The sequence below is a fragment of the Perna viridis genome, chromosome 9 (genome assembly GCF_037379345.1).
Source record: "Perna viridis isolate PV_CMFRI_1.1 ecotype Kerala chromosome 9, ASM3737934v1, whole genome shotgun sequence".
NCBI classification, from domain to species: domain Eukaryota; kingdom Metazoa; phylum Mollusca; class Bivalvia; order Mytilida; family Mytilidae; genus Perna; species Perna viridis.
In genome coordinates this window covers 21,504,775-21,517,712 of record NC_142453.1, presented here as the reverse complement: position 1 = coordinate 21,517,712, position 12,938 = coordinate 21,504,775, and the positions used below count along the sequence as shown (strand labels likewise).

At 33.7% G+C, this 12,938-nt stretch overlaps 1 protein-coding gene across 1 annotated transcript in view; it reads right to left on the bottom strand.

The window, feature by feature from the left end:
- Positions 1-5,655: 5,655 nt before the first annotated feature.
- The window catches only part of LOC148607306 (uncharacterized), a 35,304-nt gene continuing 28,021 nt past the window's right edge, over positions 5,656-12,938 (bottom strand). Inside the window, exons 19-22 of the mRNA XM_088545659.1 lie at positions 11,870-12,261; positions 10,162-10,261; positions 8,558-8,643; positions 5,656-7,846 (exon numbers count right to left, since the gene is read on the bottom strand). Of these exons, the coding sequence (XP_088401785.1) occupies positions 7,790-7,846; positions 8,558-8,643; positions 10,162-10,261; positions 11,870-12,261 (635 nt within the window). The 3' untranslated portion in view covers positions 5,656-7,789. The remainder of the gene's footprint in view (positions 7,847-8,557; positions 8,644-10,161; positions 10,262-11,869; positions 12,262-12,938) is intronic.

The window sequence follows — 12,938 nt, the reverse complement described above, 5'->3', positions numbered from 1 at the left end:
TATAACAAATCTTAAAACTAAACTTGTCTTAGTGGTTTGCAATGCTTATATTTCTAGATACTTGATATTGACCAATAATATATGATGTCAGAATGAGAGGAAATGCAAAAAAAAAGAAGAAAGCAGGATTCAAACGGTTAGCAGAAGAGTATAAACCAAGGACGGCAACTAGATGGGGGAAGACACAAAAATAACACAGAACATAAAATAACCAAATAACTAAAAATGTACTTATAGAAACAACACGGTCTAGACTATAGACCGGGAGGGTAAGAGTCCTCTAGTTTTCTAGAAACTATTTCCGAGTTGCTTATATAATTATATTTATAAAAGCGACTATAGAACATTTTGATGATGAGTTTAATCTTATTTCACACAGACATATGCTTAAATGAACAATAATGTTTATCATGACAGCTCAAAAACTTGGTCGTTTCCACCGCGGGACTCGAACTCGTTCCGCTGTGACATCTATGGCAACACCGCCTGCACGAAGTTCAGCGCCCTAGACCACTCGACCAGCTAGGCTAAGGCTATCGTAAATTTGACAGTTCTAACATCGTTGGAAATTTTTCAGACCTTTATATAAATATCTGCTACCTCAAGTTGGAATCCAATGCTTCAATTTGAAGCCTTAAACAAAAAAGGTATACATGTATCATGATCGGAAAATTTGTTGCAGAAAAGGTCCATAATGACACAGAAGAATACAATTTGATCCAAAACGAGTATGTTCTGCATTTTGATTTAAAGCACAGAGTGCATTTAAGGTCGTTCATGCGCAAAGTTTTAAAGGTCACACCTCCTTGATTGCAGTTGGTATAGAATGTTTTAAATGATGGTAATTCACAACATCATCAATGATTTCATTAGACGTTTATTTGTTGTCAACAAATCTCTTTGCTTGCTCATTTAATAGTAATGTATAATTTCTGACTCGGATTGTTTTAAGAAGGTTTGACTTTTCAGGTTTTTTTTAATTTCGCGTTAGAACTAATTGCATATTCTGTCGGTAGAGTGTATTGTACTATTTACACGAAAGAGTAATGAAGGGAACCAATGTTATAGCGGTAATCAAAAGAATGTAATCCAGGGACAAAGACCAGACATGGAAAACAGACATACACAACAAAAGTAAAGTAACTAAAATCATACATACAAAGTAACAGAAGTAAATGAGCAACTCGGACTCCACTAAAAACTGGGAGCATGGACCAGGTGCACCGGTAGGGTAAGCGTCCTCTGCTTTTCTAGAAACACCCGCCGAGTTGCTCATAAAAAGTCAAGTCCGGGGTAGACAAACGAGGAAAGGTAAACTATGACCCGTTGAAAAAATCAGTTTCCATGGTGCTGATGGATACATCATAACGATCCACGAGTTCATGAGCCCCAGGTGGTGCAATAGGGTACCCCTGGCGTGTTACATGCTTGGGTTGTCAGGCTATAATACGGAAAACCTGACCGCAAACCATAGTGGTGCACCGTGTTGGGAAAGATGCCACGTTCCCCGCACGTTAAAGAACCCTACTTTGGTATTCTCCCGGAGTAGGAACCACAGGGCTTTACCACAGGAGGCTAAATTGCCCGACCATACCCACCTCTCCCTATTTCCAGTTGTAATCAAAATTTCTTGACCCCATTGTCCTTGTGTCCCAACCCTTTTTCATTTCATCATCATTTCATGTTCATTTTATCATCAATTTCATGTTCATCTTCTGAATATAGCTGAAATATTGCTGCTCGGACGTTAAACCCCAACAAACAAACAAACAAACGAGTTCACGATGACGACCATAAAACTTCTGTGGTGATGATTTCAATCTTGTAGCAACATAACCCTGTTTCAGAAGCCTATTTGTTAGAGTTCTAGCGCGATACAAAAAGTCTGTGTAGTTTCGGCACGCTCTGGCATAACGTTGTGATGTGAACACTCCATACGCAGGAGCCGAAGGAATGTTGCTACAGATGAAAAGAAAGTTGACAATTCTGAATGAAAAGTCATCATGTTTGTCGTAAAGTTTGCACAATACTTTTCCTTTACCATCGATTTATTAGTGTAGGTCAAGATATGAGGCTGACTTCACAGTGTCTGTAGTATCCTTTATCTCAAGTTCTTTCGGGTAGATGCGATGTATCAAATCTCTGAAATTAGGATTGTTTAAAGATAACACGTCATCTATATAGCGGAAACTGAGATTGAAGGATCTAGCCAAACGATATTTTTTCTTTCTGATCAAGTCAGCTATAATGTCAGCCTCATAAGAGTGAAGAAATAGGTCAGGAAGTAAATGACCACAATTTGTTCCCATTGGAATGCCGACCGTTTGTTGAAAAACACGTCCACCACACTGGACAAATATGTTGGCGATTAAAAATTCCAGCATTTTGTAAGTATCTTCCTCTGTATATTTGGAAGGTGATTTGGAATTATTCCTTACAAAGTATGAGGAATCTCTACCAAGAACTATATATTTGTATCTAGGTAAACCATCTTTTTGGAAAAACAACGATGTATAATGTTTTAAGTCGGGATTTTAACTGAGTATGGGGAATAGAAGTATACAGTGTTGAAAAATCATAGGTTTTAATGTTTTAATGATATTATATTCAGATAATATTCTTGAACTGATTGTCTCTAAAAGATCTTTCGATTTTTTTACGATCCACATTGAATTAATACCACTACGGGAGTAACAAGTGTTGTGGTAGAACTGCAGACCCTCTTTGACAGTTGTGATTATAGAAGTTAAAAGTTTTGAAAGAGGTTTGGTGGTACATTTTGCAGATCCAGCTATGAAACTTTGTTTGTATGGATTCTTATGAAGTTTAGGAATCCAGTACATAGACGGTAAATCACAATCATCGGCCTTGGTAGAGAGACCAAAAGAGGATAGCACAGATTTATGGTTTTTCCACAATCTCTTCTTTGGAGAGAGTGGTAGCAGTATAGGTCTTATCACTGCTATTATTTTCTACGTCTACCTCTGATAATAAACATTGGATATAAAACGTTTTGCACACAAAAACAATGTTGTTTTGTGCTTGTCTGCTGGTACGACAACATACTTGTCATGTATAGTAGACAATGTTTTTGCTACATCTTTGAAAACTGATGTAGCCTTGGCATTCATTGACCTACTTAAAACTAAAACTTTCATTCGTTTGAAAATTAAAGACCTTACGACATTTAACCACTCTGACAGAGAATCAATGTCTTCTTGTTCTCGTTTTATCCATTTTCTTGCATAGTCCTCGACGGCATCCATAAGAACTTTAAAGTTATAATTCCAATTTATGGAGCGTGGTTCACGGTACTTGGTACCTTTAGAAAGGATACGAAATGGTCTTACCGTTAGAAACCATTCAAAGTAAATAGTTGATATGCAATCACGTGCCTCATATTTAGCTAAAACTATGTGTATTATAGTCGAATTCACCTCAGCCTGTTTGCAGTTTTTAGATTAAATTTGTTATTACTCAAAAGTTCCCTTCACAAAATTGCCATTTTGTTTATGTCGTTCTGTACTACAACTCTCATACAATTATTTCTCGTTCTTACCTCCAAGATCGACAAAATTCTTAATTTATTTTTTCTATGAGAAGTTTGCACTGAACGTATTGTTTATCCGCCATCTTGTTTCTATGGATATTTTGAGATGTTCCAGATTACCTCACAATTGAAGAGCTGAAATACTATGATTTCCCGCATTATTTGAGTTCTTTACCTTTAGTGAAAGAAAACACCCGAAGTTCCGAATGAAAATATCACAACTGGTACCATATATGAAACTTACAGTATTAAATTGACAGGGAACCAGAAGCAATTCGATAAAATGAATCAAATCGTAATTAAAACATAATCAAACGATACAAATCGAAACAGAATGAAGCGAAACTAAATTAAATAAACCATAATGTTTACCAGTGCAGGACAATTTGACCAAAAGACATTTTAGACCATGACGACCAATGATTCCTTACGAATGCTGTTCATTTCGACCAATAGACCATGACAGTTTGTGTAATGCTTCAGGACATATATCATTACAAAATTTACTATATTTGAAGGTTATAAGTATAGTATATCAAATCATAGCTGTCAAAAAATATCAAAATGTATTCGACGCAGTCGGTTTAGTTTCACTTTTTACCCTTTGACTTTAAGGACGCTCTTCTATGGAAACGCAACCTGATCGCAGTTATGTTTCCCGATTGACCATGTACTGATAACTATGTGGCGTTAAAAAAAAACTGTATAGAAAACTGAAATTGCGTGCCATGTGTTATTTTCTTGAATGAAAATTATAAGTAGGAAGAACAAACTTTTACTGCGTCGGCGATTTGTTTTTTTAGCGATAGTATTTGGTTTTAATTTATGTTTCTTCGGAAGCGTTAAACGGTTTCACCGTCATCATATTATCATATGTCGAATATTAGTACATTGAATCAGCTTGCTGTAGTAGGTTCGTTGTACATATATTTAAGCAATAGTAGAATAGGAAAAAAATACATAAAAAGGAAGAGAGGTATATATGTAAAAAATAGAAGGAATATGACGAAATGTATTAGAAATAAACATGCAATACGGGGGTTAAGCATCTTCAAGTCCTTTCCTTTTCAAATATAAGATTAAACCTTTAAGAATAATTCAGTATTTTGTTCTGTTGTTAGAGCATCCTTTAATGGAGATATTGATATCAACCTGAAATCCGAAATTTGGATAGTATTAAGCCGGATTTCAAGTAAGAAATGGTTACTTGTTTACTAAGCCTAAGAAATAGTTCTGACTGGTTACCAAGTTCCGCCTAAACAGATGCTCGTTGAGAGAGCTGCTGCTGTGCGCCATCTGGATTGCAATATTTGACCATGTCTACTACCAATGTTTTAGTGCGATGGTTATCATTAGTTACATTAAATATGCTCAGTGATCTCGAATTACCAGTGGCTACGGGGAGTTTACTCACATCTTAATAGTAGACAGTAGAAAATAATTGGAGTAAAAAACTCCTTGTACATATCTGAGATATGTTGTGTGACTAACGTGTAAAATGGTTGTGAAAGTCTGAATGCGCATTTGGTACAAGGGTATTTTAATAATCGGGAGTAACACCGAAAACGCAGATGCTTTTGTATTTTTTCTAATATATCATAGAGCTCTGTCTGTTTGCATTATTGTAGCTAGACTCCGGATTATATTCATTCGCAAGTGACGGGTCCCGCTCCGCCATGCTTACCCTGTCAGACAAACTGATGTCGCTTCCGGTGCTTAATGTTGTAGTTTTTGTTCTGGTTTAGTTTTTGTGTGATGCTTTGATTACCTGATCTAAAGAGTTTTAAGTAATTATATTTTATTCTGTTTGAAACATTGTGTGTGTAGTTTATCTTTGATTGCTTTTTTACGTCAAGCCATATACTTGGATTCAGCAGCCCTTCTCACAAAAAAGTCGTACGAGTAAAATTAGTCGTAATGATGACGTCACAATACTTTTATTTACTCTTACGTCACAACTTACAACTAACTTTACACTTACGATTTTTTGTGAAAAGGACCACTGATCTGAATGGTCCATTCTACTTACGTTTGGGTATTTGTTTTCGATAGAAGTGCTTTATAGTCACTGCTAAAATCAGATTTTAAAAAGAAAACAAAACACATTTGTAAGAGTGCTATTGATTTATTTATCAAAAAATGTTCAGGCGTTTAGAATTTGAAGAGGGTGTCCATGTAAAAACCAGACAAAGGGTTGCACATTTTTTGGTTTTAAAAAATGTACACTCATTTCATATCACAAACGCATCCTTTCTCAAAGTTGCATGTTGTTTTTTGTTTCACTGCAACGGTTAAAGAGAAATGTTATATAGAGTTCACTGAATTTCATTGAAAAATAGTGATTTTTTTTGGCCCAAAATTTGCTGTGTTAGGTAATTTTAAACTCGTTTTCCAAGCTACACATTATCGGTTAAAAAAATGTTTTTACTACTTAACATACAAATTTATATGATTTAAACAATACATTGAAACAAAAAAAATCAGTGGAATAAAATTTGTCCTGTGCCAACCATATCATAAGATTATACTGATTTTTACATGGATAGCTTCTTTAAGTAATATATTGATCAGAACGGTAGACTTAAACATGTAACGTAGGTCAGAAAAAAAAAAGAACCCAAAACGTAAACTGGTAGATCATATTTCGATCACGAACATGATCAATCTAGAACAAGATCCATTATAGCCTAGATCATGAAGACCAGCATGTGTTACATGTACTTCGAATACAACGTTTATCGTCAAATCTAACAATTTTGAAGAGAAGTTTTAATTAATATCGTTTTAACTGTGAGTAGAAATTAGTCTGCATCATCGGCAAGCAATGAAACCCCATGCACAGAATGTTTTCTTTGACCAGAAAACCAGTCTGGTATTCCGAACTCTACATATCAAATAAAACTTAACCTGTAAATTATGGTCGTAAACAACTGTGCAAAAACATTATTGGCCCTCTCTTAAGTTATCACCTGGAAACTGTCGGGGGTAGGACAGACGCACAGGTCGAAACGCTACCTTCTGAAGGGAATCACATAATTATCGCCACTTTGTGTGGCGGGTATCAAAATGTTTCAGCATACTCTTTTATCCAGTAAACTTCCCACTATCCCCCATTCATTTTTAACATCGCTACATTCGTATAACCAGGATTTATGCAATAATACTCATTTGGTATAATATTTTACATTGAAACTAAAAACAAATTTCCCTATCATTAATGAGTGGCAATAAATACTGATTGCCTATTTCACTTTCCTCATACCAAAGATACTGTAATTAATCAGCTGTGGCCTGATAAACCTGAAGAGCTGAAATGTCTTCAGACCAATGTACTGACAGCTACAACGCCATTTCAGGTAAAATTTACAAGTTATACAGGTATCGTATTGTTTGAGACTTTTAATCAAGCAATCTGTCCTATAGAACATTTTCCGTTCAGATAAGGCCATAACAGAAACATTCCTACATTCTCATTTAGTTTTGTTCAAGTTTTGAGATGGACTGGCCAATTTTATTCTTTAAATTTCGTGAAAAATATTGTCATTTTGGAAGAAATTGACCTAAATTGGACAAAAATCAAAATAAAATGTTTTGGAGGGGTGAAAAAATCAACATGAGAATCATGAGAAATGTTTTTAATTATTTGCCCTAAATGAAGTCTTACTGTTCTCCGAAATCAACGTTCAAAAGCAACATTCTATGGAAAAAGAAAAGGTCAAAATTTTAGAAATAACTCGAAGGTTAAACAAAGCAGTATGACTATTATAAACATTTGATTTTTTTTGGAAAAGGAAAAACTGAGCAACAATCAAAATAATTTGTATTAATTAGGCTTTACTAACATTCTATTACTCTTTAAAGTTTGTTATTGAAAGATGATTGTGTGCAAACTACATGTATGGAAATAAAAAAAATCGTTATGCATCCGATTAAACAATAAAAACGCTTTAACAGTGAAGCAATCAGCCTCAACGTTCATGCTGTTATTCTATATAATACAACAGAAATATTTTTTTTAAAAAATACACAAAATTGGAATTCAAAATAAGATTTTACGATAAGCATGGATTTCTAAAAACAACATAAAACACTAATACAAAAACAAAATATGCACATGGATGAATAATAGTATAACAGAAACTGTAACGTAAATAAATACACCATATGTGCACGACGTTACATTTCATAACTCTTCATTGTCAACATCACAAAATATTACTTCTGGCTCTGATAAAGGTTTCATATGTTGGTGAGTTTACCGGCAACGTCAGTTGATATACAATCATAAATTTTTAGCTGAAATAAACAAAATATCAACCACGTGATAATTACCTTCGAGACACAAAGGCAAATAACAATTTTACATAAAATTCATTTGACTTTCACCTGGGTTGAACAACTCCGTGTAAAATTTATGAGCGAGTTTGTGTGAAGTTCATGTGAATCGAATTAATGTGAGCTTCCCACGCGACATTAACGTCAAAATCACACACATTCAATGTTACAGTCATTCGAATCTTGATCGAAGCATTCCATGTAAAGTTACATGCTCTTATAATTTAATCGAGCAAAATAACAGTTATGTACATTGTATTAGGTTCTTACACAGTGCATGTAAAATATAAAAAACAATGATTTTTTTCTCATTGACAAATGTTTATCGGGTACTGTAAACGGACTTTGTCATGTGAACATATTCGCGGGTATCATTTTTCGCGCTTCTAGTACATAATTAGCGTTTTATAGTTTAAAATTAATTTCGCAGATACAACTTTTCGCAATTTTCCGTCCACTTCGAAAAAAAAGCGGAAATTAGTATACTGCAAATATGAATGCGTTTGAAGTATTCCAATGCTTTCCTTTACTAATGTCCTGTTACTAATAAATATACATATGTAATATTGTCAATTACATTATTACGTCATATGAAATGTACGTCTTTTCTGGAACATCGTCATTATTTATATCTATACTTCATGTATATGGAAATGTTTTATATATACTGACCATAGCAATTTTAGCATCCAGAGCCATTTGGTCAGGTTCCATTCCACGACCCATTACAATACCTGACTGGGTAACCTTGATGTCACCTAAAATAAAAGTAAATATTAGTATAAAGACTGTGTTTATAATGTATCTTAGACACTAAAAGACGAAATAAGAGAGAACCTTTGAATTTCTTTTTTATTAAGTAGTGTTTAATTAAAATTTATTTCCACCAATTTTAAAGTAAATATTCTTAAGGCCACACACATCATCAATCGCTAACGTCCTGTAATGAATGCAAAAGTTTAATTACATCATGCCGGTAACCAACACCAATACTTTTAAACAGGTTAACATAAGAAACGTGGGGAAAAGCGATAAGTCCAGATCTTTAGTCGAGTTTTTTTTTAATTGCATGCATGAATACAGTTTGTCACAAGGTACCAGAGGAACTTTAGAGAATCAATAAACAGTGAAAGGGTGCTAGTGGAAGCAGAAAACAAAGACAGGTAAGATAATGTTACAGGGATTTCTTTCACTAGAATTCTTCAAAGGAAGTTGGCTGCACTGTTTAATCATTACAAGGAATTCTAAGGATTAACAAAAACTTATTAAAAAAAAATAAAAAGTATCTTTCATGCTAGAACAATAAAAGTAGAAAAAAATAATTGGTCAGTGTAGTGGTCTTTTTTTTAATTTGAAATTGTGGCTGCAAAAGGATTCCATTGACTCTTATAGGTTTTGTTTTAGTTTATTTTATTTGTTACAAAAGGAATAATCGGGATTTTATACAGTCTTATCGAACAATTTTTTAAGGTTTGTTAAATGAAATTATGAAGAGAAAAGTTGAATAACTGGGCAAAGTATAGTTGTTTGGATAAATGGATAATATTGGAGGTGTAGAAAAAACCTGAGAAGTACTAAAATGGTTGAAAATGAGGAGAAAACATCCTCAACTGTTTTGACTATTTATACCTGTATTTTTAACCTGACGTGCGATTTATACTGCTATTTTGTATTTTTAAAATACTTTTTGATCGTTTTCTTATTAAGTTTTTAAGGTTTTTCGACGTCTCACCTTCTTTTCATGATTAGTAGTTTATTGTAGTTAGTACTTAGAAAATCTGAAAATGTGAGACATCTCTCCAAAATTAAATCATAGGTCGAAGGTTAAAGAGTCAAGTGCATTGGTTTTAAATGGAGGACAGACATTTGCAATCACACTCCAAGTGCAAAAGGCAAAAGAAAGGAACACGTGATACCTCAAAAGTTGATGTCACAGACATAATATCATTACGTCATTAACAATGTAACACTCGTGATTTGTAACGACCACGTCTATCTAGAATTTATTATCGGTGTGTAAAAACAGAAAAAAAAACAAAATAAAAAAACAGATAATACATGAGAAAACATTTCTAGACATTACAATTTATGCAAATGTATTCGTGTCAGTGGTCAAATTATGCAAAATAATTTTTTTCATTATAATTGCAAAACAACATGGCAGTAGACAAGAAATCTTTATACAACAGAACTACATTTTTCACAAAAAGAATTTACCGAGAAAAAGGAAAATTATTTGAAAATATTTTTTTTTTCTGAAGAAATAAATATAGTACCTGTAAGAGGTTTGGAAACCTCATCACTTCCAACTTTTAATACAAGTTTGCTTCCATCATATGCAAATATGATATCTGTAGGTGCAGTCAGAGAAGTTGTCTGCAAAAAATAAATATAAGAATAATATTTCAGCAAACAACTACGTTCATTTACAGATTGGCCAACTGTAAAATAAATAAAGCGATTTAACTTTTGTCTGAAACATTCTACGCACATTGTCGATATCGTCAGTCTCAATACAAAATAACATTCTAATTTAATGCATCATTGTGCATTGAAAAAAGAAAATCATATTGGAAATAGTTAGGACCTTTAGTTGCAGTGATACATTATTGTTTTCTTTTTATTTCATGAGATATTTCAATGAAACTTTGAAAAAATACGATTACATGGATTTGATAAGATTTTAAATAGCAGATCTGGGACGATTAAAATATAAATGAAATATGATATATTTTCGGCATTTTTTTTACTATTTACGTAGTCAACAGTGTCATAGTCATGTGTCCAATAATCAATATCCGTCATTTTACAATAGTAACGATGACGGCCATAAACAACCTGAATTACAGTATGCTTCATTTTACATTAGTAACAATGACGCCAAGGTTACCTCAATAACAATATCTATCATTTTACATTAGTAACAATGATGGTTACAATATCCGTCATATCTCATTGTCAAGGAATGTTCATATTACTGAATTCCAATGTCTGTCATATTACATGAGTAATACTGACGGTCAGATCATCTAAATTACAATGCGGTCATATTACATAGATAATGATGACGGGTAGGTTATCTGAATTACGATGTCCGTCATACTCCCTGGTTGATTGCTACCGTTTAATAATTAATTAATTATGACATTTTCATTACACGCTTTTTTGTGACCGTCAAAATACAGAGTAACTTTCATCTTAACATTACTCAAGTCACTGTGACGATCAGAATTACACGAGATATTGTTACGGTCTTGAATACTTGAGTAACTGTAGCGGTCAAAATTTTACGAGATATTGTGACGGTCTTAAATACTTAAGTAACTGGTACGGTCAGAATTACGCGAGATATTGTGACGGTCAGAATTACGCGATATTGTAACGGTCTTGAATACTCGAGATACTGTGATGGTTAGAATTAAACGAGATATTGTAACGTTTACAACCGAGTTTCATGAACCAGTCAATTATCTTTGTACAATGACCTTTGAAATCAATGACTATCATTGAGTTAGTATAAGAAGGTTAGTTATAAGAACAGTTTGCTGTAAAAACACATACTTACAAAATGTATGTGTTACTGTGTCTTATTACTTAATGATTGTGTCAGTTGTATCAACCATGTAACAATAACTGTTGACTCAATAGTTCGGGTCATTATTTTATTGTGACTGTCACAGAGAACTTCATGTGACCTCAATACTGTTTATGTCGTATTCACTGTCCTTTAACCATGTTACATGTAACCATGATCGTTTTATCACCGGGTTATCATGACTTTTATATTAACTGATAAACAGAGTTTCCATGGTCCTCATTTTATCCGAAAAAATCTTTACACGTAACTGCAGTTATACATGAGTTACTGTGAGTTTTCATGGTCGTCATATTATCCGAAAAAAGACCTTTAACTATAGTATTATCTTAGTTACTGTGAGTTTTCATGGCTGTCACCTTATCCTAAAAAAAACCAAATAGTATTACCTGAGTTACTGTGACAATTTCAGCTCCAGTTTCGGTGACAATCTGGCCAATAAACGTATTACTGCCAGTCATTTGCATAACTTGAAGCTGTATAGAAGGAATCTCGGTCATAGCTCCAGTAGGGGATGTAGAATAGATACAGTTAAGAAGAATCTGTTCCACAACAGGTGTACCCCCGCTAAATGCAGACTTTTCAATGGTCATGGTTGCAGCAAAGGAATCCTTATACTCGTGATGAGCCGACTTCCACATGTTGATATGAGACTTTGGTGAAAATACAATCTTGCTTGGAGCCGATTCAAACGTTACTCCAGAATGGCCAACCATAAGATTTTCTGTTTGTTTCCATGTAAATTGGTTTCCAACTCCATGTTCAATCAAAGGTGTACAGTCTATTAGATAACAAACAAAAATAATGAGGTCATATAGATACTTTCCCGAATCTGTTTCCATGGTAGAGAAAGAAAATGTTTCAAATAAAATAAACTATGGGTATTAAGTGTAAGTGTTTGTCAGAATCAGGCAATAAGGGAAAAATCAGACACCTGCATTTCAAAACCCCACTGATCTGACAGTAAAATACTACTCAAGGATGCGTTCTCTTTTTGAAAAGACCATTATATGATCTCTGCATTACTGGCTTTGCTCTTATATTTGTAAATAGAATCTTAGAAAAATGATGTTTTTGATAGAATTATCTGCCCTTGAAATATTCATTTTCAGTGCATTTGAACGAAATTATAACTCAATTTGCCAAAATGATATCGCAAATATTGTCTTTGTTCTTTGATTCTGATGGTACAAAATAGTCAAATTACACAATCAAAATGATGGGTTTATTCATACCATATTTCACCGACTGCCTGATTCTTACAAAGACTGACACATTGTGTTTATACTATGAAGCAGCTATACTCGATTTATTATGACAAGTTGATTTATAAATCGCACAAATACTCTTATTTTATTAGCTAGGTCAGAATCGAGTTTCATAATTTAAAAGTTCTATGCAGCGGCACATTCGTTTCTCCTCTTACCCCTCGATACAGGCCTTTCAAATTGCTCCGAC